The 20,863-nt window shown below is 42.1% G+C and overlaps 1 protein-coding gene across 3 annotated transcripts in view; it reads left to right on the forward strand.

Annotated features, from left to right (window-relative positions):
- The window catches only part of sox6 (SRY-box transcription factor 6), a 124,066-nt gene that overhangs the window by 92,077 nt on the left and 11,126 nt on the right, over positions 1–20,863 (forward strand). For all 3 annotated transcript variants that reach the window (XM_063494612.1, XM_063494687.1, XM_063494528.1), the window contains exons 10-13: positions 2,926–3,005; positions 10,710–10,859; positions 12,920–13,097; positions 13,283–13,470. In XM_063494612.1, coding sequence (XP_063350682.1) covers positions 2,926–3,005; positions 10,710–10,859; positions 12,920–13,097; positions 13,283–13,470 — 596 coding nt within the window. The remainder of the gene's footprint in view (positions 1–2,925; positions 3,006–10,709; positions 10,860–12,919; positions 13,098–13,282; positions 13,471–20,863) is intronic.

Below are 20,863 nucleotides of genomic sequence, written 5' to 3' on the forward strand. Positions count from 1 at the left end.
ATCACCCCATCCACTGGCTGTGCTCAATGGCCTGGTGTTGCATGGTAGGCAGGCACAGTCATAGAGACACCAAGTCATCGCTTAAACAAATAGATACAAGTTGGACTTCTTAGCCTGTTTGCACTGTTTACACAGACATGGCAGCATTCAGTCTGAGGTGCCTCTAATGGAGCTGGAGAATGACCCCATAGTCTTTAGTCTCTGCCAGTCGACCTCATAGGTATCCTGCTGACACTTGATAGTTTTCTCATGCTATCTTATTTTATTTTGTTTGATTAGTTGCCAGATTTAAACTATTCAGTCTTTGTAGTGTTTGTTTTTCAAGTCATTCAAAATGTCTTTAACATTTTGGCAAAGTTAATGTGACTCAACTTCCAGTCAGGTTGTGCTATTATACAGTAATCTTGATTCTTGTTTCATACAAAGTGCAGATCCAAGGATTACTGCTTGAAATTCTTTGGAGGCTCCAGCAAATGCACACCTCAGCTTGTATTTTGGGTTAAACTGCTGCTGCAACATTTTGGATTAGAAAAAACTTGTTTTTTTCCTGTTACTTTCAGTGTAGGTAAATCCAATGCCAACTGCAGAAGCTTGGTAAAACTCAAACCTGAGATTTTACTGGGGTACAGCAGATTAATGATGGGGCACATACCCCTGTGAAAAGGGTTCAAGCGATGCCTATGTTCCATTTTTTACTCGACAACAGTTCATTTGATCTCCTTCATATTGTTCACATTGCTCGGAAACCTAAAAAATGCAACATTGAACGTGAAGCTGGTTGACTAAGTGAGTTTCATTAATCACGACCTGAGTCATATAAAAATATACATAATCACTATCTGTAAGCACTTAGTTGGAAGCATCCTGGAGCACTTTGTCTGGACTGGCACAACAGCAATACAAAAGCATCCCCTGTCATTTTTGCCCCCATAAAAGCCTGATTTCTGTACTGTGTCATTTCTGTACTGTTAGTGTTAACATCATGTGAGACATCCAACGATAAATACTATTAGATAAGTTACCTTTTATATTTAAGGCATATATTTTTGCGTGTCACAGACAAAATGACAAACCAGCTCCAAAAAATCGCAACAAAGTCACTTGTAGATGTAGCTCAGCTAGTCACTGTTCAGTTCAGCAATGCTATAAATGACAACGCAACGTGGGATCTTTGTGTCTCTCCTACGATGCTCTCAAATCTAAACAACGAAGTGCTTTATTTGTTTCAAGTTAAAGGAAACTTAAAAGCTGGTGAAAAAAGATGATCAGGTTTGACAGTTGCAGTCATAGTTCATTCATCATAATTTGATCTACCCTAAGAAAGGTTTCAGCTACATCTGTCAACCCTCAGGAGATCTACGACTTATTTCTTGGCACCACATGAGGGGGGAAATATAGCCTGTTGTGACTATGGCGTCATCAATACGACCCCCCCAAACCCCTCTTAGTGTTTAGAATCCAGGTTCTCAACAGCAAAGCAACAAGGACCTTTTTTTTTTTTTTTTACAAAGGAAGTAAAACATTTTAAATGCTTTTCCTTTTCGTTACGAGGGGTGCTAACCTGCAGGAGTTTACATTCTGTTGGAGTCTGGTGCCTAGACACAGACTTTGATGACCCAAGTCCCAGACTTTGGAGTCTCAAGATCCCCCAGCAGTCGTCGTGCAGCACATGACCCTCCCCAGGTTTCACATGACATCTAAAGACATTCAGCCATTTATTATCCCCCAAACCCTACGTCACAGACAGCAAATGAGACAGGGAGAAAAGCAAGACCAAAAAAAGGAGGTGTGTAGAAATAACCACAGCCCACCCCCCCTTACATCCAACTTAGCACTATTTGAAACCACTTCTGCTGTGTGATTTTATTTGCTACTAAATGGGGATTGGATTTCCATGGCCTGTATCACATTGTGCTGTGCTGTACAAGATTGCAAAGTGAGGCGGGCGGACGAGGGCAAAGTGAAAGGGAAGGTGTATACATTTGCCTTGTCTGTGGCTTAATGGCTCCATATGTTTGTGAAGAGAAGTGACAGCCAGAAGTGGGGTCTGAGCGAAGGCCAACTACCCCTCCCCGCTCTCGCAGTGCACGCCATCACCCCTCCTTCAGATTCATGCCTCAAATCTACCTCCCGTCTATGAATGCTGTGCTGCCCAGTCTCACTGGGGATGTTCTCTCCGTCTCAACACACAAGGTTGACCGTGTAAAGGCTTCTGCAACTCTATGGATATCACTCACGCTGCAGCCATTTTTATATCCCTGTGTAACAAATGTGCTGATGGTGGGCCAACAGTAATGAATACTGCTGCTATTTGGAGATTATTTCCTCCTTGCTTGATCACAGTGGCATATGAGATAAGAATGTGGGTTTTTTAACCAGTGTTATTGTGACAGCACACTTGTTCTAACCAGTTTGCATACAAGTGCTTTCACTCTGTTGCCAAAGCTATCACTCAGAAACAAACAATGTGGCACTGAACAATAACCAGACAAGTCTACAGCTGTATGAATTGCCTGAGAGAACATGCTAGTCTTTTACAAAAGCACTAACTGAATACCAAGGGAGATATTTAGCATCTAATCAGAACACAAACACACGCACACTCAAGCACACCTTTAAAGAATCCCCACCTTGTTTAACAGTGTCTTATTTACTGTTGTCAGGGGATTTGTAGTGCACAGGTGGAGTAAGAAGGGAATGGTGTGGAACTTTCTTAAGTAATTCTGCTCTTGTCAAACCCCCGTAGGCTTTTTGTTAATGCAGATGTTTGGGCTTGAAGCCGAGCGTTCGTTGCTGTTCGCCACATTTCTGTGGCAAAAGTAGTGGAGGGCCCAGAATCCGTGTTGGCACTTGCCTGGTCGCTGTGGGCCGGCTCATTGTCTGAACCTGTATGCATTGTTGTCTCTCTCTTTCTGTCTCTGACAGGTGATAACTACCCGGTGCAGTTCATTCCATCCTCAGTGGCAGCTGCAGCAGCGTCAGGACTCAGCCCCCTCCAGCTTCAGGTATGTACAGTACTATGACAAAGAATGTTAGCGACGCTCGCCAAGCTCAGGGCAGAAAGGATGGCTAAGCAGCTGTACACTAAGTAATGAGGCGCACACTAAATAATCCTGGAGGCCCCAAGCTCACGCACGCTTATCACCTTACATATGTAATTCATCCCATATGATAGAGGTTTCATCCCCACCAGCTCAGCCAGAGAGTTAGGAAGATAATAGTTATTAGAGAGAATGAAAATCACTTTGGTTGCATTAATCACCCACCAGTGAATTTATCGGAAGACAACAGACTGCAAAAATAATCTCTTTCCTAATGCTTTCATCTAGAAAACAACTGTGCTATTTACAGTTTATCTCTTTGTAGAAAACAGCTAAGAAAATTATTAAAATTAGTCTAATAAAAAAAATGTGTGAGAAGAGGATTTGAGCAACGAGAAATGTTGAGAGAGGCTGTGAGCCCTACGGGCTGCTCCAGGACTTCTCTCACTCAGCGTTTAAGAGCTAAACCTAGGTCAGGGCTTAACCTGAGGCCATAATGTTTAATGTAGATAATTATCTGTGTTCTATTATTCAACTTATTGCTATTATAAATAGTAATAAATATAAATAGCTAATGAGAAATTTTAAATAATTACTTCCCCCCCTAACTTTTCACTGATTTTTATTTCCATTAAAAAAAACAAAACCAATGGAAATCTGAACATTGCTGATTGTTGCTTCTCTAATTATGATTTTTCTTTGTAGTTCTGAGTAATTGTAGAATTTCTGTCTGGAAATCTTAGTTGTAGTTCTTTGGAAACAAAAGCAGCAAACAAAGAATATAAAAGTATCCTATCCAGCATATGGTTAAGTGGCCACTGCTGCTTTATCAACAACACCAGTAAGTTATTTTACAGCTACAGAATGTGATGCTAAACAGCAGAAAGAAGTAAACCACGAGTGAAAAGCTAAGCTCAAGACTAAGGGGAGACTCTTTGCACACTGATATATGTGACATTTGTCCTTCAGAAGCTACCACTGTCAGTGTTAACGAGCCTTGGCAAGTTCGAACAATGCACGCAGCTGGCTCTGAAGAGACGTGCGTCATTATGCATCCAGGAGAAGAGCTATCAGAAGCATGTAAGGTGTTAAATGAGTCTGTTCATGTTTGAAGATGCGTGTCTGTGAGTGTAAAAGATGGAGGCTGCTTTTCTGAATATCTTTCTGGAGTACATATGCGTGGCTTTGTGTGTCATAGTGAAGTTTATTGGAAAGGAGTGTCAGTTCAGACAGGCATACTCAGTCTATTTATAGGGGTGTATGAGGTCAGATGAAACAGTCGTATATCTGAAGGTTGGGGTAAGAACGGGAGACGGGTCTAGAGTCATTAATTCTGACTATGTATCTAACCCTGGGAATGGGCAAAAACAGTGCCTCCAAGACCATGACTTGGCTGACCTTTACAGAACACAGTAAACAAAAAGAGGTGCATTTTCCATTAATTGAAGTCTGTCAGCCTGTCACATATTCCGCCTGCTGGCTGCTATTTACCCTGCATAGAGATTCCCCTTAAAACAGTAAGGCAAATCAAACATGCCCTTTTCTGCATAGCTGGGATCAACAAACCATGTGACTGCCACCACTTCCTCTACAAAGCGCTGGGAGCCTGGTATGATTAAAACCATCATCTCAACCCAGTCATGGAATTAAGTTGGAGTTGTTTCCTCTCTTTTCAAACCAATAATACCACCAGCACCTTCCTTCATCGAAATTAAACTACTGAAAAGTGTCCTTAAATAAATGCCTGTTTGTGACAGAAGGGACCAATGTGTAGAAAGGAAACGCACTTTCTCTTGAAATGAACGCCATCTTAATACCAGCGCCACTTGATATTTTTGAAAGTTTCTGCATTATAAATCATCCAGCGCAATTCTCCATTAACTCCATTAAACTGTCCTGAAATGTTCTAGTTCCCACCCCCAAACCTATTGTTTATCTTCCTTGTGCACGCGGTCACATGAACACATGCAGATACAACATCCCACACACATATGGCTGAATAGGCTGCCCCCCTCAATTAAAATATCTCTTCCTGTCAGCTGCATGGCAAGGTATAATTTTCACCAATTTACTCGATTTCGACTGTGCAATATATGAACCTTAAAAAATTATCTTATTGGTAGAATTAATTCCCACAATGCTGCAGAGGTAATGTGATCAGCCATCCAGCCAAAGAGGCTAGCCGCTCCGTCAGTCTTAATGTTGGCCACGAAGCCTCTTCACAATCTTCTCTGTCATAACAGTCTGGGATCCTCCCCCATTCCCCGCCCTTTCTCGCCAAGAGAAGAAAACCCAACAAGGTAACAAAGGCTCCGAGCTGATGGATGTAAATGAATCTTGCAGGATGCGTTTGAGTGTTGGGAGACTGTAATTTGCTTGTCAATACAGGGTGGTAGCATCACTCTGGTGGCTGGCAGTCTGCAAGTGGCTGTCACCAGGCATTGCTGTACCACAGGGCAATTTCACTCAATGTTTTCCTGACAGATTGGCTCTGGTCCGCAACTCACAGGAGAGGAGACGGGTAAACTATCCCAGCGCGACATGCCCCTCTTCATTAGTGCCCACACAGAGGCGGGATGAGCCCAGGACCAGCAGGAAACAATGGCTCCATCCCTGCCTGTCCTTCACTGATTACAACTGACATGTCTCACCTAACAGAGGAAATTGTGCTGAGATTGTAACCCAATCTCTCCGGACACCTACTATATTCAATTGAGTGAAGATACAAGAAGAGAATTTCCCTAATTCCACAAAAGAATTTTCTATTTGGGATAGCATTTAATTTGCTGTTTGTACACTATTCCTTGCCAACTGAAAAAAACTATTTACTTAAGGAAAATGTGACCCTAATGCATATCGCCCGTCTTCATGAACCGCTGAACAGTTGAAAAACCTTCGAGAAAGCCCTGTTTTTTACCACTGGAAACAGACTTTGGAGTTCAAGCCGTTTTACAGAAAGCATTACTGTAGAAGACAAAACATCTGGGTTCTCTGTATGTAGTGTCACCGCTGGACAAAATAAAAAAGAAACCCTCTGCGTTTACTCAGTCAAAGGTCCATTTTCTCTCTCCTGCTGTCTCATTCTTTCTCTCTTGTTTGCAATTTCCATCAACCTCTTAAACCACCACGAAGTGTCTTAGTTTAAGTATTTCTCTTTCAATTACCCCATGCTATTTTTTGTGTTTCTCTTGGCTATTTTTCCCTATGAATTGTCCTGGCGCATGATATCCTCATGCTTTACATTACTGGAAGTGGAGCTGCTAGAAATAAGACTTTTGCCGCATTTGCTACGGCATCTCTCGAGGGCCACGATAAACCTGGGCCCAGCCTCAGCTCATGCTCCCACTGTAAAGATGAAAAGAAGCCCATATGCTTAGCAACAACCCGGACCAGATCTCGAGCCGACAGACACATCTAAAGGAGTACTCACAGGCTTAGACGACTGGTGCGATAAGAAAGAGTGTTACACAATCAGGTACAAACAGGAAGAAAGTGGGAGAGCAGCAAACCCCGCATTATCTTTTGTTTGGATGTAAATGCCTGTGTAGTACAGATGTGAAGAAATGGCTTCTATCATTAACAAGTGAAGCACTTTTGACTTTGAAAGAGAGGCAGAGAGGAGGAGAGGGGGGTAGAGAACAGACATACTGTAGTGAGCAGCTGTTTTTGTGTTTATGAGCAAAGGAGCTTGGTCTTTGAAGGTAACCCAGAGCAGTGCAGCAATGCTGGAGTGTGTGTGGAAGGCTGGCTAATAGGAAGGCTAGGTGAGCAGCTGGATAGAGGCAGTGGTGAACAGAGGGACAGATGGACAGATAGAGTTGATAATGCAGTGAGCAGCAGTGAATGGGAGGGTTGGCTCTGGGGCCCCTGGGCCTGGAGTATCCACACTCACGCCTACACAAGACAGTCTGCGATTGTGTGCATATATACAAGTTAGAAACTGAGAGAAGGACTGGACTGTCTACTCAGTAGTTGTGTGATAGAGAATCCGAGAAAGGCAGTGGGAGGGAAGGAGGGGTGAGAGCAGAGCAGGTTGGGTGCCAGCAGATGAGACAGATGTTGAGCCATACTGGAAAGCATCGGCACAGTGCACCAGGACGCCTTCCTCCACTCTTGACATCTGGGCTTAGCCTGGGTCAGGCTGCATGGTCGCCCTGGGCAATGAGCCTGTACAAGCCTTGTGGCAAACTGGGCTGGCGCTGTGCTGCCTTTTAAATGGTGTGGTGCACTGAAGCGCAGTTAATGCCCTCATATCCAGTCCAGTGCTCAGTGCCCAGGCCAGACAGAGGTGAATGAGACATTGACATAGAGACACACTCGCACACAAAGAGATGAGAGTGTGTTTAAGAGAGCGTGGCTATTAGGCAGTGTTTAGACAATGTAAAAGAAGATGTTGGTATATAAAATTGCAATGGTTTAAAAGCAGTTTCCCTATTTAATATATTCAAAGGCCACAGTTGGAAATGTGCAATGCACCGTCATTGCTGGCAGCAAAAAATCTGACAAATATCTGGCACTATATTTTCCACCACATATTGCCATGCTACAACTCATGTCTTTCTTTAAAAAAAGAAAAAAGAAAGACGCACATTTGTTTTTCATCAATTTCTCGTTAAAAGACAAGGTTTACACTCCTGTGTTTCCAGCAGGAAAAACATTCACTCCATAATTGATTATATTGTGTACTGAGCTATCAGCTTTGTTATTTCACTAAACAAATACAGGGCTGCCCGCCCTGATTGCATATCATACTTTTGAGATGTCTAACATCATCAGCAGAGTGTGTAATCTCAGTTTAATGTCACAGGCAGAAAAGTGAACCTCCCCGTTTAACCTCTGCTGCCTCCAGAGGGCTCGTTTTTAATTACCAGAGGCTAACAAGCTGACCTAGGGCGTGTTGTGCTCACTTTGAATCTATGCTTGCTGAGATCTGCTCTGCTCTACTGGGAAACGGGGAATGATGAGGTCAGACGAAGGATATTAGGTTATGTGTTTGCCTTTTGATTTATATGTCCTGTTTTTGTTTCACTCTTTATATTATTTTGTATTGTGATTGCTATACTTGTACACTTAAATTAATGGGACTGGCATGTTTTTCTCCTGCTCATAGAGAACATAAAATAAAATATTTATCTCTTGCCAGTTCCTAAAAACCCCTGATTGTAATCCCATTAGCTAACATGTTCATTTTGATGTTTACATTTGCAAGCTGTAGCTCAGCGTGCTGCTTGTTTTTCATGGAAATAAGAAGTGTTAAGAATATTGAGGGTCCTGATATTTTTAAAAGGTTTGACTGCTCCTTCTGTACTCCAGTGTTGGAACACTGACTTTCAGCTTGACCCTCATTACCATGAACCTCTCTCTACGCCACCTGGCAAGCAGTTATGAAGAAGGGGTTATTAGATGTGAGAGCGTCAACTGAGGGAAACAGGCAGATGTGTTCAGCTCAGGGAGACCAGCTTTGGCAGGATACGTCAACTTTCTGACACCGGAGTGATTGTTGTCTCCAATTGAAATACAAAGCCAAAAACGTCTATAAACCCTACCAGACTTAATACTGAAAAATACTCACTGAACACTGACATTTTTCCAGTTTCTTCTTGTACACTGAAGACTTAACAGATTTAACTTTCCCCTTGATTGTATTTATTGTTCTTTGGTTCATGGAGTGTTCCTGCACGGGCTTAAGAGTAGCCGTTGCTTCTCACCCTGTGGCATTGACCTGCTAATCAGTACTAGCATCCTGACTGTGTGCAATTTGAGGCAAAGTCTAATTATGTTCTTTTTCCGGGACAATAAAGTTCTTCCCACACAAGGTCAGGGGCATGCCCATCAACAGGCCTGTTAGCAAACATCTGTCCAACAGACTCTTCGACTTAGGCTTGCCTGTAGCCTAGAGTGATAGGCAGTGAATTGAGAATATGTTCTTTCTGTCCACTATTTCTTTCTCTCTCTGTCGCTAACCCCACCATCCACCTCACCTCACCTCACACAGATACACATACGCCGACACAAAGAGTGCCCTTAACAGTGACATTAACTAAGTCTAGCTCAGATGAGAAGAAAATAGAGTTAGGCCCACTCCTGTGTCCGATCCTTTCCGAGACAAAAGACTGTTTGTGAGGGAGGTGGAGGCAGTGCTATCATTGTGGGAACATAATCAGTCTGTCATTTCCGCTGCCCATGTGCTGTTGTTATCCCTAGGTCCCCTGGAAGAATGGACCTTTTGTACTGCCGCTTATGTGGCACCGATAAAGTTTCTTACAGGAGCACATATGTGTTTATATCTGCAGATATGTGCATGGACGTAAAGTGCTTTATTTGGTCTAAGTCTTCATTTAAACTGCCAAAGGTGAGGACAACAGGGCCGGGTTGCCTGTTCTCATCCAGACAAATGTGTTCTGTGTTCGGCCAAGCAAACCAGGAAATGAGACAAGGTTTGTTGATTGGCCAGTGGAAGCGAAATTAGATTCTCTCTGACAGCACCGTCTGACTGCATAACACAACAAACCATAAGGTTTAGCTAGTCTGAGGATAGCAAGGCAGCAGGGGAGTTAAGGGCTGCTATCTGTCTGATGAAGTGAGAGCTAAGGCTACGTGGAGTAACACATTTTCTCAGACAGTAGCTCTATTTTACAGACCCCTGCCATTTGCAGCAGGAGACAAAACCCAATTTCATCACTTACCTGGTGGCCAATCAAAACACACCTCCGACTGAAAGAAGCCTCAACAGTGTGGGAGCGCTGGATCTACAGACACACAGAAAAGGCACGAAAATGATCATTTGATTTACAGTTATTATTTAACTCAGGTTTTATGATAATAAAATCTGAGTTAAATATTATAAATTTTGATATCAAATCAAGAGATAAAAATAGACAAGTTGATTTTAAGATACCGAGCCATAACTTATAAATCACCCTCCAAAATGTGATGCATTTGGCTCACGCTGCCTTTTTATGCATCCAATCCCTAATATCAGTATATTTAACCACCAGTTCAAATATTTGCCACATTATCAACCTCTTAAATTGAGCCTTCAAAGTTCAACTCTATCTGAGGCAATGTTTTGCCATTTGCACCATGCTCTTGGGTAATAATGTCACCAGCAGCTGAAAACCTTACTGAATGAACACCAAGAAATATAAAGTGATTGCATCAGTGTTCTCTGTAAAGATTTCTAATCTTTTATAATGTGTGTTTTTAACATTTTCTGTGATGGCAATCCAACTGCGGTTGGTTGTGGAACGGGACCGTCTCACATTGCTGTGTACAGACAAAACACAGACCAGAAACTTCAATTGGAAGTTGTGTAGAACTAGAGAAACGAGAGATCTTTGCTAACACACTTGCATCCAGTCGGCAAACTTTTCTCTGTGATGAGTGGAAAATAGGGGCTCCAAGTATTTGAATGAAAGCCATCTCTGTGTGGTTTTTAAGACTGCTGTCTCTCTCTGGGTTCAGCCTTTGAAATACAGTTAAGACCTTTGATGGAGGTTCTCTGCCAGCCTCATGGAAAGAGAGGAAAGACGTAAAAGAGAGAGGGGAGATGAAGGCAGACAGAGAAGCAGAGAGAGTTCTAGGGAGAGGAAAAGACAGAATATAAAACTTTGAATGTTTGCTGGATTTGGATGTTAACGCCTTGCGGGTTTCTCCACCTCTCTACAGCAACTGTATGCTGCCCAGCTTGCCAGCATGCAGGTCTCTCCCGGAGCCAAGATGCCTCCACTCCCCCAGCCACTCACGGCTAGTGGGCCCATTTCTCCATCATCTCTGAAGAATGACAAGAGTTCCTCCAGCCCCATCACTCAAGTCAAGGTACAACCCTCGACTACTTCAACCAGCCCACCCACCAACCCAGGCCTTGAGTGGTACTTGACCTAGCCTAGCCTATTTGGTGTTGTCTGAGTAAACTAGCATCTACAATGTTCAGTACTTCAGTATTACACCCGGCCATTGGTGAGCCCAACCTCTAACAGACCATCAATCTCTGGGGCTTTAACAAGGCCCTCTCTCTCTTAACCAGGACTCTGTGGAAATGGTTGCTATAGCTATGGCAGCTTCAAGCCAGTAATTTGTGGAACACGTGTTTTTTTTTTCTTTCTTTTTCACAATGAAAAGGCTTTTCTTTTTTTGTAACTAAAATGGAATAAATCTCTTACCACAGTGCTATACAACTACTGAGTAGGACTGACAATTTTTTTCCCTTGTAAACAAACTAGGATGTGCTTTCTGCTGCTGTATGGCACGGCTCCACCAGACCTCCATGCAAAGGAAAGGCCGCATACATCATTCCCGCTCATTAAGGCCATAATCAGAAACATACGCCCATTTGAAGTAGTTTAGTTTAATAATATCACAATGGAGAAAAACCATAAATCATGCCTTCAAATAGTAGGAAAGCACTCCAGCTTTTTGTTCGTGTGCTTGCGCTCACACACAGCCAAAAACACACACCCATTCAGGTCCTCTGCCTCCAGGAATATCCATCAATCTGGCTCAAGTATATGGATGTCAAATAGGGCAATGTTAATACAAGGCTAATTCTAGTCCAAATATTACCAATTATGCCAAAATTAAGGACTTCAGATGACATGAATTATTCATAAATAAATGGATGGCAAACATATACTGGCATCATCCCATCCCCATCCACAGTCCGGTGGAATCAGATTGCCTTCAGTTTTGTTTGTCTGTTTTCAGCTTCACTGCATGACAAACTGTTATTGGCACAGCAATAACAAGGCCTTGGGGCAGTCTATGGTAGAGCCATATGTTTGGACAAGGAGACACTTGGGCTTTGAAAAATACTGTTAATGACAGCATGAGCCCTAATCTGATTTTAAAAACTGATGTGTACACCCATGCGACTTATCCTGAGCGATGTGACATTTTTCTTGTGGCATCTTTGAATTATTCCCATTTACAATCATTCAGCATTTGATTGTATTTAAGAGAATCTAATATACACATTGTTTCAGGTTTTTTGCCCAGTTTTAGCTTACAGAGAAGTTTGTTAGTCATCTTGAGATGTTTTATATTTGTGATAATCAAATATTTAACTGTGTAAATAATATTTTTATTCAAATTACACATAGAGCATAATAAGTATGAGTACTTTAATACATCATTATTAAATACCTTGCCTCCTCCGGTACCCGTAGATAAAGCATTTTTGTTCTCAAATGTCCTGCTGGGAATAGTAAAGTATAAAATGCATTTGTCATCTTATATCAGTAACTGGTCTTCAAGGCCACAACCAGCACAAAAATACAGCACCAAGAAAATCTGTGCTCCCTGACCTCATCTCAAAACCACACTGCAGATCATATTTTTTAGGAATAGGCATATCAAAGCTTACGATAAAACCAAGTATGCACAAATGAGGAATGAAATTAGAAAACAAGTTAATGAAGTAGATAATGTAAGTCGACATCTGATGAATGGAACAGCTGTCTTTGATCATTGGCACCGCTGTTATCTGGTCATTATTTATTCTTCGAACCAGAGTGCAGACACAGAGAGCAGGGAGGAGGAGAGGGAGAACAGATGAAGATGTACAGAGAGACAGAATCTGCTTTAATTAGTGTGAACAAAGGCGCTGGGCAACTGTGAGGAAGCTCACAGTGGCGCAGCTCCTAAGAAAGGATGGATGAGAGGGGATGGTAGGAGAGGAGAAGACGAGAAGAGAGGAGAGGGGAAAAAGCAAAATGAGGGAGGAATCAGGGAGGAGGTGTAGGTCACAATAGGGATTCTGTAATTAACCAGAAACAGAGGAGAGCTGTGCTGTCTGGAAACCCGGAGCTCCTCCAAAAGGAGGAGGTGGGGGCACCCATTAACATCTGTCTTCTTTCATACTCCTATCTCTTCTGCTGTAGGAGGAGGGAACACAGCCCCTCAACCTGTCTGCTCGGCCAAAGACGACAGAACTGGTCAAGTCTCCTACGTCCCCGACACAAAATCTGTTCCCCGGCAGTAAAAGCAGCCCTAACAGCCTCATGAGCAAGGGGGGTACCCCCAGCCCACTTGGAGGTCTGGGCCGGGGATCTTCTCTGGGTAAGACGTCAAAGTGTTTCCACTTGACAAACACAGATTTACTCTGTTCAAACATACACCTACGCTATACACTCACATCCAGAGAGACCAGAGTAGAAAACGTTTGTAAGGCTGCATTTTGGTTGTTTTTCTTTTTTCTTTTTCGGCACGACGTGCTAATTTCACTCTGCTGTGTGTGCATGCAGATATTCTGTCCAGCCTAAACTCTACCGCGTTGTTCGGGGACCAGGACACAGTGATGAAGGCCATCCAGGAAGCTCGGAAAATGAGGGAGCAGATCCAGAGGGAACAGCTGCAACATCACCAGCAGGGCATGGAGGCAAAGCTGTCTGCCCTCACTTCAGTGGGCCTCAACAACTGCAGAGCTGACAAGGTTAGCATAAGTTTCATGTCATCTTTCTCTTTTTTTTAATCCCTGAATCAGGTCCTCTCTATTGCAGGACTTCTCTAAAAAGGAAAAAATGTTAGTAGTTGACCACAAGACTGTTTGCTCTCCCTGCAAGTAGCAGAGGAAAGAAACTATGCAAGAAAGTGGAACATGGCGATTTTGCTACAGCATTAATTCTTAAGACTAATCATTTTCTTTAATCCAAGTCCAGGGTGGTCGTATTGATAACAGCTGGCATAGTTTAGTGTGTTCATGTATGTTTACTCAAATTAGCATGAATATGTTTGTGTGTGCGTGTTTAGAAGCTTGTGCGTTGCCGGTGTTGGTGTGAGGGCCATGACAGGCCATGGCACTGCCCGGTGTGGGTTAAGAAGACTCTGAAGTCTCTGCCCAATTAAAGCCGACTTGCAGCCCTCTCCGTCCCCTGACACGGGATGGGGTTGCTTTGTACCAGGAGCACACACTCCCAGGGATTCCCTTTAAAAATATCTTCAATCGATGAGTCAATCAAGGAAAGAAAAAAGCTGTCCTCCTCTCTTCAGCTTGATGCCATGTTGCCAGTTGGCTGTGAGGAGCAGGCAGAAACTGGGAGCGATGCTCATTAATATTTCAGCACCTGACACTTTCAACCAACAGCCTCAACTAGGTCAATGTATATGTAAAAAAGTCAATGAATATCTATTTTGATTTCTGTCTAATTTGGTGTTTGGAAGATATCACTGTCTATGCAGGTGGCAATCAACTATGTTCTTACTGAAGTGAGGCAAATAAACTGATGCAGCCCATCGAGGCGACGGAGAGGAAGCTCAGAAGCATGAACAAAGATAAGAAACTAACTGAACTGATCAATCTTGTAATTCCCCAACAAAAAACTCAAATAGATGTGACTTAATTTAAGAGACAAACAGGTGTGCCACCTTCCACAAAGGATTTGTGAGCTTTTATTTTATTATTTTAGTTACAGTGTGACACATCAAGCTTCAAGCACGAGTGTGGAAGTACCCTTTAGTCATCCTCAGTCACAGGAGCCGCCTCCCTGCGTCACAACTGAGGTGAACCTGTGGTCAGCCAAGCAGTTAATTCTGGCATGACAAGAAAAGAGCAGAACAATGGCTTAATCAACAGACTGCACACACCTACAGCTACACTGTCCGTGTAGTATGTAGAGCATAAAATGTTTTTACTTTCTTTTTAGTCGGTTTAAGGTTTTTTTTTTTCTTTCAACTTTGCACTCAGCCTGTGATCAGCCAGTTTTAGAGCAATAATCTGAGATTGTAGAGACCCTTTCTTTTTGCTTGAAATAATGACTCATTCCTCACCAAAACACCTTTTGTCTGTATTTTTCAGCACTTACTTTTTTATGGCAGTAACAAAGTGAATGTATAGTATTCAATACTAGAATGTATGAAAGGCAATAAAGTACTATTTAGAACAGTTGGATCAGAGTATTGAGGCTATTTAGACCCATGCATGCCTTTGAAAAAACTATGATACCCACCTCTTTTTGTGACATATCCGTCCTGTTAAACGGCACCTTAACTGAGGACACGCTTGAGTCTGCAGCCTGCGCAAATCATAGTGAGATATTGTCACCTCTTAGTTTCAGTGACACTGGTCCTATTAGGATGGTGTAAAATTAGATGCAGGCTTTATCAAGTCAGCTAAAAGAATTGCCCCATCATCTTCATCCTTTGGCTGTAATAAAGAACAGTCAGTTGTAATTCAGCAGTGAAATGAGAGAGAAGCCGAGCGGGTCTTTTGCTGATACAACAAGCCAGCAGACTAGAATGGTTCGAATAGCCGAGATAAAAGCTTTCACTTTGGTCAGTTTCAGAATATTAATATTTTAAGAAAGCGCCTCACCTGACATAAATATGGCGTGGTCTTTAATAGCCCCCCTCCCGGTCTCTTGTTTGGAAGTTTATCAAAGTGAGAGCTTACATGAAGAAGATTCTGGAAAGGTAACATAAATGGGATTAAGGAGAGGTTAAGATCATTCAGTGTGGCTGTTAGAGGGGGATATTAAATATTGATTTATCCCACTGTAATGACCGGGCAGAGGAGTGGGTCTAAGTGCTGCTTAGAGATGGATCAATTCATCTTTTCATACAAAGTGTATCTGAGCAGTACAATGCATTCCTCCCAAACCTTTATCACCATGACTCTAGCTCTCTCTTTCTCCCTCTCCCTTCCTGGCCATTGACCTAGGAGAACACTGTGTAGATCAGACTCTGTTCTACGGTATACAAGGCTTTAACCTGAGGACATGTAAAATATTCATGTTTTACAGGAGCGGATTTTCCTGCTTGTCTTTTTATTTGTCTGTTTTTACTATATCCCATCAGTACAATAAAACCTTTTACAACCCTTCTGCAATTTGCCTTTTTAAAATATTTATCTATAGGTATTATTGTCTGCAGAGGGCAATTACTTTGTTCCATTATTTACCATCTCTTCCTTACACAGTGGAAGCTTTTACCTAGAATGCACCAGTATGCCTGCAGTCATATACACTACAACCAAATCCATTTGTAACCATTTGAATTTTCCCCCCCTATAATGCACCATAGCTTCAACTGGACATGCTGTTTTTCAGGGTCATATGAACCATAAGAAGCATCTGCGTGTATATGTTTTTACTCAGATGTTGCATACATGCATTTTTGACCTGAGGTACCATCTGCTAATACATTTCCACTGACTCAGCAGGACAGAGCAATCATTTCAAATCATTCATATCAAATTTTCAAGCTGAATTAACACATGAGAGATGTAGAAAGCTAAATATTTCAAAAAAGTTTTCAATAGTAGGCTTGTATTGCCCCATTGTGACATATACTGCACAGAGTCGTACATCTACATAAAGAAGTGATAAAAGAGTTTTCATTTTTATGTAATTAGCCACATTAAATGAAGACAAAAAAATCTAAGTGGAATTCAATACATTTAAAAACTGGCCAAGTGTACAATCAATAGTGTAATTGTCTGGAAACTGCAAACTGCCTGTTAATGAGCAGAGGAATTCCTATTACGAAGAAAGAGTATTAATTGAATTTTCAGCCTTAGTCATTCATGACTATGCGACAAAAGTCATTTTATACATTTAATCTATTATGTGCACACACACACAAGCAGTGTACTACATACTGTTTGATCATGTGACCAAATCTGCAGTTTTTTTCATAAGTCGTGCATAAAAAAATCTCTAAAAAAGGAGCATCAACCTCTTTTGCTTGAGTTCCAATAAACTGTAGTATGTGATGTTCTGGAGGTGTCAGATAAAATATATTCCTCTGCTGACATGTCCCTAACCGGAATCAAAAGGGGAAAGGTCAGTGCATTAACCTATTGAACTGCCCTTTCTGCCCCACAACTCTCCTCTCCTCAGTATTGATGACTACAATTGTCCATTTCCCGTTTCCCAAAGCTCAGCCTGTAAATATTCAAATGAGCTTACACTGGTGCTCCAACAAAATCCAGACTCCTAACCTATTGGTTATAGTGGTTATACTGTTCCCCCGTGTGTGTGTGTGTGTGTGTGTGTGTGTGTGTGTGTGTGTGCGTGTGTGCGCGCGTGTGATGCCAGGACTCTATTCAGGCAAAGCCCTCACAAAGACTTTGAATATAATCTTGTCTGGTTTGCAGCCCTGGAAGCAATTTTCTGCTCCTTTTCGACTGCTGTCTTGGAAATTGCAAACCAAGGCATTTTGGCTGCAATGTAAATCCTTGGCATACAAGGGTTTGCCCATCCAAATTAGATTATGCTCCGCTCCCAGACACTGGCTGTAGCCAGCAAGTGCTATTGTGAAGATTGCTTACATTAATGCTTTGTCCAATTGTTCAGCTCAGTCAAAAGAATAAAAAATAATGTATGACTCGGGATAAAATGCGCCTGTGCATGGTGTGTGTGTCTGCGGGCTCCTGTCCCAGGTCAAGTCTTTTGCTCTCCTGCCTCTTCCCCAGAAAGACATCAAGAGTCCATCTTGGTAGGGTCATTTGGCGATGGTAGCTCCATTATTTTCTACAGTTGTCATCTAACATAGTGCATTTCTGGCTGGCTACAGTTGATTAGAAATGCTGCTGGCCCTGGTGGCTAAGACCTGTGATGCTGTAGTCACCACAAGGCACATTCAACAAAGGATGAGGAAAAGAATAGGCTACAAAGGACCATTTATAGTCTATGGTATTGTTGCAGTAGGACCATGATGGCCAGAGTGTCCAACAAGTCTTGATGTTTTGTCTGGATGTGAAAGGCGTTTTGGTAGAGCCGCAGTTTGTAATATCCTGCTGTTGGTAACCTGAACAGGTTTGATAAGGCTGGAGATTTAAGCCCAACTTAACATCGAACATTTCTGGTTCATCGAGAATTGGAAATTCGTAAAAGTACATGTTGTCACCACAAATTACCTCAGCGGTGCGGCAAAGAAAATAGGAACTGAACACCGTGTTAGAAATGTTTCGCAGCACTCAGATTGATACACAATTTATGTTTCAGCACACGCGGGCTGAATTGAGAATGACACAGTATTGCGACATTTTCCTTCCAACCCCATGTGTAATGTAATAACATGATCAGAAAATGTTCATAGTAGACATGTAGAAGTAAATAAACTGTTTCAACTAAATTCACATTTCAAACTAGCACTGAAGGGTCACACTGTGTGGGTTTGTCTTGTTTTCACTGCAGCAAAAATGATCTTGAATAATGAAAATGCTTTTTTTCACGAAAAAACTAAACTCACAGAAAGCACAAAAGAGGTTAGCTTACAAGATGTTTAAGTGGTTTAATTTAATTTAATTAAAGGCCTTTTAAAACAAATGGGTTGATGCCCTGGCAGTACAAATAGGACTGGAATAGCCGGCCATCTCCGCTCTGTGTGATGTTGAATATGACTACTATGGAACAGATGCCAAGCTTTTGTGGCTGCTACTGTTGATTCTGCTGCTGCCTGCATTAGCCTTAGCAAAGGGACATCTATGGGTAAAAAGAGAGCAACAGCCTGCATGAAAGGCACTGTGGGTTTACCGCATGGCTGGATGTACTTAACATTTAAATGGTTCAAAACTAGCAAAAACTACTGGAAAGCTGCAGACTTATAAATAACCTTACAACTGGTTACAATACAAATACAAAACAGATGAGGTGCTGAGCTGTGAGAAGCTGCAGCCATGTTAAAGTGCAGTCTTTGTCTGCATCAGGACTGGGACAGATTGTTGAGGGCTTTAGTCTGAGACCCTCAGAGTCTTCACTCAAGGACTAAAGACCACAGTGGTGACTGACACTTGATACACAAAGCCCTGCATTGTGGTCAGGACTACTGCCTGCAGCTTGCCACATACCAGGTGTGTGATATAACTGGAGCCAGTTCAGCACATTATCAAATATAAGCGGGAGTCCTGTCACTGTAAAAGCTTGAATCATGAGATCTTAATCATATACAATCATACACTTTCCAGTGTGGTGAGATTTAGTTTAATGGTTCTCACCAAGTACAGTCGTAACTGCTCTCAGAATTCATAATGGGACTTAAATGTTTCATTTAACTGTGGCGTGAGAAATGTAAAGTTTCACTTACTTATTTATTTTATTTATGTAGAAGATTCAGTTTTCATTTCACAGCCAAACCCGATCCTCCAAACCGAGCTGACTTCCAAAAACTGCACCACAGTTAGTTTTCGCTGTACTTTTCTTTCATGTGTATTTGAACAATCCCGATCCATCTGGATTTGCCTTTGCCTTTTTGCCTAAAGCTATTTACAAAGGAGAGAGTGAAGGAGTGTCAGGATTGGCAATGCGTTGCCTAAATATAGGGCGGAGTAGGCACAATGCACAGGGCCGTCCGCCACCCGCCTCTGCCCAGAATACACCCTGTGGGTAGAGCAGCAGGCCTCCGGCACATGTTCTGCGGCCAGCCAGATTAAAGCTTTCCTTACAACACTGACAAGGGCCCTTTTGGGCTCCCTCGCCCAAGACGTTACACAAACTTTGCTATCTACCCCCTTTGTTTTCTCCTCTTCCTCTGTGACTCACAGTCTCCCTGTGAGTTGCCTCAAAAGCCAGCCATGTGCAACTGAACAGATACATGTGTTACCAAACTTTAAAGACAAAAGACTGCACAGGCAGGGCAGATGAGATTATTGTGGGTGGCAGTTCTCCACTACAGCTCTGAGTGCACTGCTATAATTTTAGTTGTGGGGAGGAGAGCTGCATGCTGAAGTCATTTAAGGGAGGGACGAGTTGCTTGCCAGCGGTCGTGGTCAGAGTGGGAGGGAAATGATGTGTACTGTTATATCTTTTGTTTCCTTTCTCTTTATCTTTGTCTATTCACACCAGCCTCAATTTGTTCTTATTTTGCATTGTTTCAATACATTTTCCTCAGCTGGCCTTGTAGCATTTATGTTTGGTTTTTGCTACTTTTAAAGCCATATATACATATATATATGTGTTTGGGTTATTTTTTTTTTGGTTTTTTTAAATATTGGCCATATACTAATTGGCTCCCTCTTTCAAAGTCTCTCCCTCTCTTTCTCCGGCAGTATGGCTAGCTTCCCCAGATACTGCATGTCCTTTGCTACTTCTCTGTGTCAGAGTGATCAGTAAAAATTTAATGACACTATAAAATAATAAAACTGCCATTAATTTATCACAGCACTTGATGCGTGTGCAGTAAAGAAGCATTAGTTCACTGAATCTTTTCCAACCTTAAAACAAAACCGTGATGCTTTGCGGATAATTTACAGCCCTAATTTCCAGTCTATTTCTAATTCACCGATATAAATTACGGAAATTATAACCAATAAGTATATTAAGCTCAGTATATAAAATTTTATGAAAATTTGTGGTACCATATTGCACAGATAGTCTGATATTAATTAGCATAGCACACAGGAGGGGAATGCTGCAATTAGATCATTACATTACAGCATGTAAAAGAGGTTGTATAAAGTATATGTAGATGTTTTTCCACTAACCACAACCTCCCCTTTTCTTTTTTTCCTTTTTTTTTCCTTGGGTCAAATTAAGTAAAGCTACCTCAAAGACAAGAGCTTCATTCAGTCTTGTCCCAGGCTGTCTGGTATGCTGATGCTCACTAATCATATGACTTTGTGCGGTGGAGAAAGAAGTTCAATGCTGAGCTAGTCATTAATGAAATTCATTGACGGATGGCCCCTGTTCTCTTTCCTTCTCAGCCCAACATGATGCTTAATGATCATGAGTTTATAAAAGGACTTGATTGATCAAGAGGGAGCAACGAAGCGCAGAAGAGGGACGAGATGACTACTTTATTACAGACACACACACTACCCCATGAATGCCGCGTCTTCCGAGCAGACTGTCCAAGTAGCATCTGAAGCAGCACCATCGCCCATCCAGCTA

This window comes from Pelmatolapia mariae, linkage group LG1 (assembly GCF_036321145.2).
Source record: "Pelmatolapia mariae isolate MD_Pm_ZW linkage group LG1, Pm_UMD_F_2, whole genome shotgun sequence".
Classification (NCBI taxonomy): Eukaryota; Metazoa; Chordata; class Actinopteri; order Cichliformes; family Cichlidae; genus Pelmatolapia; species Pelmatolapia mariae.